Source organism: Cephus cinctus, unplaced genomic scaffold (genome assembly GCF_000341935.2).
Source record: "Cephus cinctus unplaced genomic scaffold, Ccin1 Ccin1_scaffold1079, whole genome shotgun sequence".
Classification (NCBI taxonomy): Eukaryota; Metazoa; Arthropoda; class Insecta; order Hymenoptera; family Cephidae; genus Cephus; species Cephus cinctus.
The window spans coordinates 3170-9548 of record NW_014333597.1 but is presented as its reverse complement, the minus strand read 5'-3'; the positions used below and the strand labels follow the sequence as shown (position 1 = coordinate 9548).

Sequence of the window (6379 nt, the reverse complement as noted above, 5' to 3'; positions counted from 1 at the left end):
TTCCTCGCGTATTAAATACGTATCACCCATCCGTAAGCATTTCAGGGAATATCACCCCACGTTGGAATAGCAAGACATGTTTCAATACCTTGAACGAGCAGCGAACCCACCATTGAGTGTATTCTTACCGCTCGGAATTCACTCAACTTTTATTCACGTTACCTATGGTCGTTCCTTTTCTTTTGGGTACTTCTAAATTTCCATTATCAAATTTAAAGGTCTCGCTAGTCACTGCGGCCTACGTAACATTCACATGAGTCTTATGTGTCTTTTCATCTTCACAACAAAGTGATAATTTTCTAATATAGTTGCCACTTGAAAATTATTTAAAAAATTTAGCATTAGTGGGCCATAGAACTTAATATTAATTCACACTTAACCAAAATTTGATATTGATTATAACATTCAATTTTATAATATTTTAGACAGACTAATAAATACCTAAAGAAGGCCTAAAACTGAGTCGATATGTCGTAAAACAATTCTTTTTTATGGGTTGGAAGCCTGATCATCATTCTCGTATCATTTTAAATGTTCATTAAATGTCTCGAGACATGACCCCACCTAGAGATACTCAATATGGAAATTGTCACCGATAACAATAATTACGCAATTGGTGATTAATACATTAAATCTTATGTATTGAATGAGAATTAAATGACGAATATTTATACTAACAAATATCTATGTAATATAGTTACGGTGCAAGGTGAAACGTTTTTTTCATGAAATCATACTTGGCACCAAACACTAATTTCAAAATTTTTTTCAACTTTCTGAAACCGCTATATGCACTTTGCTCCTCTTTTTTTAATATCGGAAATGTTTTTTCGGATATGTGGACAACTCAAAAGATAATATTGTTTTTATTTCCTACATTGATTTCTATAATAAACATTTGAAATGTTATAAGATTATCATTTATACGTGTTACAGTGCACTGGAATGACAGGTTGCAAGAAGCATTGTGCTTCAGAAGAGCTTGATTGCTATATCCTGGATAATAGTGGCTTCGTTATAATCAGCGAAAGGCATGAGCATACTGGAAAATTCTTTGGAGAAATTGATGGCACAATAATGGATTCGTTAGTACAAGACCGAATTTACAGGTAAATATTCATTCAATCATAGCTCGATATGATTATTTAAGATGGCTGAGAAAAACTTTAGCAGGGTGGGACGTTGCCCCCCTTCCGAACATGTGTATGTTTACTAAAAGAGCATCATATTGACTTGTACTTTTGAATTGGCAACTATACATCATCCTGAAGGCATACACAGATGAGGTGTGGTTAGTAAATATATTTCAAACGAAACAGATCTAATTACATAACTTTTATTCGATTTCAATTTACGAAAAACATTTTAAATAGTTTTTAATTCAAATATAAGTATTTAATGGTATTTTTTTATCGTTAGTCTCCTTTAACTGAAACAATTGCTATTTTTACAACCAATGCGTTCATGGCCGTATGCCGTGGGTTCAAGGAGTGAACATAAGTGTTTCAATCTAAGGTCACGTGAAGGTATTGATTTTTGCCAGTAGAAGCTGAGTTATGTCTGAGTTCCTTGATCCTTTAGTATAATGACGATCACAGCTGGAGAACAACACCAATCGAACGAATAGATTTACTCATAAGAAGTGAAGTACACGTATTTTGCTATCAGATAACGAGTTGAGTGAAAAGTAAAAAACAGTCATAGGATAAACTAGTTTCCAAAATTATAAGAAAGATACATAGTTTGACTTGTTATGATGAAATAATCTGTTAGTTCCGACACGTCATAGACTGAAGGAATGAAGGTGGAGGGTGAATCTAAATTAATTTTTAGATTCTTGCCGTTTTAAACTGTTAAAGCACATCCAACTGTTGTTCCGTTGCTTATTCCTTGCATGTTGAGCGACGATCACGATCAAGATCTTGAGTACACGACGAAAAGAAAGAGAATTGGTATTAGAAATGATTCGAGTAAACAGATGAATGCTGTAAAATCATATCCATATTAAAAATTTGATAGTGGTTGGTTTACAAACATTTGTGACCTGTTGATTATTTGATGTACGATGCGTGCTATGGCCTGAGCGTTCTTTCACCTGATATCGATATTTGCTTAGTAGTGAGATGTACGTAAATTTTTTGATCGTGTGTACATTACAATGGCTGAGTGTGAGTAGTAAATGTAATCAGCTCAAGCAGTGTGTATGATTGTGCGTGGATGAACCGATATAGATATGTATTGTGACGTGATTTTTCGAATCACGGTCCCAAGGCGGCTCCGGTTACCGATACAGATAACGTTCTCGATTTCTGGTTCACATCGGGTCGCCACCCTGCTCAGAAGCTACGCTCACGGGTTGATTCGTATAGTTATGTCAAGGCTGTCGTAAGATTTCGTTATTGTTTAGTTGAGGTCGAAGTGCTCGAATCTGCCGTGGGGAGATAGTCTTGACGTACCGAGTTGCTCGGCAGAGGAGACGACCCGACGGAGACGTCTCCACGGATCGGCAGAAGCCCGGGTGAGATACTGGCACCCCGCTGGAGATGGGCAAAGGGCTGTAGAGCGGGCGGAGGTAGTTTTGATACGGTTAAGGGCAGGAGAGGAACCTCCTGCCCGAGGATGGATTAAGGATTAATGGATTAAGGATTAAGGATGTGTTACCCAGCTGTCGCCCGATGCCCTGGGGAAGCGGCCGTGGAGGATCTCCAGAAGACACGTACCGATTCGTTAAGGAACGCTCTCGATTTGGTATAAAGGGACGACTCGAAGGCGATAGAAGAGTTATCGGTTATAAGGCTTCGACCAATCAGAATGATTAGTTCTTGGATTTGGCTATTGTCAAAGCAGTCTATCTCGGGGCACCGACCGAGATGTCACGGGCTGGCTCGTACTCCCGTGCTATCTGTTGATAGTTTTTCTTGCCGTGTTTCGCTACGGTATAGCAAGTTCTCGATTCGTACAGTTCTCGCGTTGTTCTCGCGATATCCAGGAATTCTATGAATTCCTGTGAGTGTTACGGAGGTGTAGTGCTATGCCTTAGTGCAGTGCTCCCCAGAGTGTCCTTTGGATACAGTTCTGGGCCTCCACGGATTAGCTGCAACAGTTCCGGTGAGGACTCCAAATTTATTAATTGGTGAAGGGATCTCAATAGATAGTTAAGATTCGTTCTGATACGTTCTCGGTTCATCGCTCTCTGTCTCTCGCACTATTTGCCGGCTCCTACTCCGACCCTCTCATACTCAAACCTAGCAGCCTGAGCGGCCGTGAATTGATACATCCAGTTCGTTCCGTTACTTTCTCGATTTGATGCTCTCTGCATCTCGCACTATTTGCCTGACACTTACTCCGACCCTCTCTACCTCAATCTAGCAGCCTGAGCGGCCGTGCATTTCCATAACAGTCCGCTCCCGTTCGTACATCCAGTTACGTTTGCTGATTTTACGCGACCCCAAAGATCAGCACCTACGGTTGCGTTTCTCGATTTTACGCGTCCCCAAAAATCGACAGGATCCGTTAAGCTATCGCCTCGTCTGACAGGTTCCGTCAGAGCTCTCGTTCTTGGTGGAGTTGAGCCTGTTCCACCCCAACTCCCAGCTTATACCGGCTTGTCAGTTCCCGGTGATAAAAGAATTGACTGGCGCCCGCCTGGCTTGCGGATGCACGAACGGTTCCGTCAGAGCTCTCGTTCTTGGTGGAGTTGGGCCTGTTCCACCCCAACTCCCAGTTTATACCGGCTCGTCAGTTCCCGGTGAAAAAAGAATTGACTGGCGCCCGCCTGGCTTGCGGATGTACGAACGACGGGTGGACGGCCGAAGGTAACGTAGGTTGGTTCTCGAAGATAGTTCGTTCTCGTACGTTTTGCTATCGGTGTCGGGTCAAGGAAAAGAATAACGTTACAGTATGTATTGTAACGTATTTTTTTCTTAACTCGATACCGATAACGCAAAATCCGAGAATGAACTATCATCGAGAATCAACCTACGTTACCTTCAGCCGCCCATCCTTTGCTTATGCATCCGCAAGCCAGACGGGCGCCAGCCAATACATGTTTCACCAGGAACTGACGAGCCGGTATGAACTGGGAATTGGGGTGGAACAGGCCCAACTCCGCCAAAACGAGAGCTCTGACGGAATCTATCAGATAATGCGATAACTTAACGGATCCTGTCGATTTTTGGGGACGCGTAAAATCGTGAAACGCAACCGTAGGTGCTGATCTTTGGGGTCGCGTAAAATCAGCAAACGTAACTGGATGTACGAACGGGAGCGGACTGTTATGGAAATGCACGGCCGCTCAGGCTGCTAGATTGAGGTAGAGAGGGTCGGAGTAAGTGTCAGGCAAATAGTGCGAGATGCAGAGAGCATCAAATCGAGAAAGTAACGGAACGAACTGGATGTATCACATCGAAATCCCTTCAGCAATTAATAAATTGGGATTCCTCATCGAAGCTGGTACAGCTAATCCGTGAAAGCCGAGAGCTGTATCAAGCGCAAACTCAAGTGGGCACTGCACTAGGACATAGCACTACACTTCTGGAACACTTACAGAAAATGCATAGAATTTCATGGGTATCGCGATAACAACGCGAGAACTATATGAGCAAGAACTTGCTATACCGTATCGAAACACAGCTAGAAAAATTATCAACAGATGGGATGGGAGCGCGAGCCAGTTCGTGACACCTCGGTCGGTGATGAATACGAAACATCAAAAGAACGCAAAAGAACTCCAAACTCCCACCCCGGAAGAGACGGAGGCAAGAGAGGGCCTTCTCCCACTAAAAAAAGAGGGACGAGACCGCCAATATATATAAGCTAAGACAGGGCCAGGTGAGATATAGTATATGATAGTGTGTGAAAGAGTGTGCCTAAGTGAATCAACTCCTGTTACTGAGTAAGTACACGTATCAATAAATACATTTAATCCCTAATCACGGTGTTCGTTTATTCAGCATAGTGCCTTTGATTCATTGTAAGCTTTGGCTTGTTGCCTTTGGGTCTCTACACCATCACGGTTTCTTGGCAGAGCAACCGCGTGGGTTATTTCATAAGAAATTCAACTCACCGGGCAGTTGCACTCGTTGAGTCAATTGTGCTTTAGCATTAAGTTACGACAAGTAGTGTCTCAGAGTAAGCAACATTGTTTACTACGATGGAACACAGGTGTCACGTTCACGTCCTGGATGAATGATAAATCCGGGCAATTAGCAGCTTATGACTTGACATCCATAGCCTACAAAAGGGTGATCAAATCTTACAAAAACACAAGGGCACTGCATCAATGTTTAAAATTCTCAAGTACAGATAAAATGATCTATTGTCTCGACATGGTGATTCTCTGGTGGCGTTGTTTTCATCTTGCAGATTACACAACAAAGCAAAACTAGTATAAACAATTATACAGTCAGTGCCCCGAGACAGACTACTTTGATAATCGCCAAATTTGAGAACTAGATATTCTGATTGTTCGAGATCCTTATAGCCGATAATTCTTCTTTTCCCTCGAGTCGTCCCTTTAAACCAAATCGAGAGCGTTCCTTGGTGAATCGGTAGGTAACTTTTAGAAATCCTCCACGGCCGCTTCCCCAGGGTATTGGGCGACAGCTGGGCACCACATCCTTAACTCGGACAGGAGGTTCCTCTCCTGCCCTTAACTGTATCAAAACCTTATCTCCGTCCGCTTATCTTTGCCCATCTCATTGTGGTGACGTTTCCGTCGCGTACTCTCCTCTGCCGGGCAACTCGATACGTCGAGACTACCTTCCCACGACAGATTCTAGCACGTCGACCTCAACTAAACCCTAACGAAATCTTCCGAGAGCATTGGTGTAACTATACAAATAAACCCGAGAGCGTTGTTTCTGAGCACGGTGGCGACCCGAAGGGAACCAGAAATCGAAAATATTGAGACGTTTCGTGATTTTTGAGTGTTAGGAATCACGAGACTTTTTATAGGGTTTGTGCACTGGGCAGGCGTCTTCAGAAACAATTTAGACACTGGAGTTTTTAAAATAACAAAATAATGATATATTGTCCTATAAATTACAAACTAGGTATCCTTAATATTCTATTTTCTTCTCTCTCACACACATACACACGCTTTACAATTGTCTCTAGTTTGCCTGTAATACCGCAGGCGACAAGAAGTGTTTTTGTTTACTTTATTCTCTCTGCTAGCCTTTTGGATTGGAGAGAGGTAGTTGGAACCACAATACAGCAGATTGCACAATGCGTCCGAAGACCGTGGTCCAGCTATTGGTTCGGATGATAATGATTCAGTACCCACAGGAGATCACAATGAACCCCGTTTGCTGAATCCCTTATGTTAAGGATAGGTTCGACTTAGACAGCTACTAATCACAATGATATTGGGAGCTGA

At 42.5% G+C, this 6379-nt stretch overlaps 1 protein-coding gene across 1 annotated transcript; it reads left to right on the top strand.

Moving 5' to 3' along the window:
* The first annotated feature begins 941 nt into the window (after positions 1 to 941).
* LOC112494990 (voltage-dependent calcium channel subunit alpha-2/delta-4-like) lies at positions 942 to 2441 on the top strand. The gene is made up of 2 exons (XM_025089255.1): positions 942 to 1109; positions 2408 to 2441. The coding sequence occupies exons 1-2, from the start codon at positions 946 to 948 to the stop codon at positions 2409 to 2411; spliced, it is 168 nt and encodes a 55-aa protein (XP_024945023.1). The 5' UTR covers positions 942 to 945; the 3' UTR covers positions 2412 to 2441.
* Positions 2442 to 6379: the final 3938 nt, after the last annotated feature.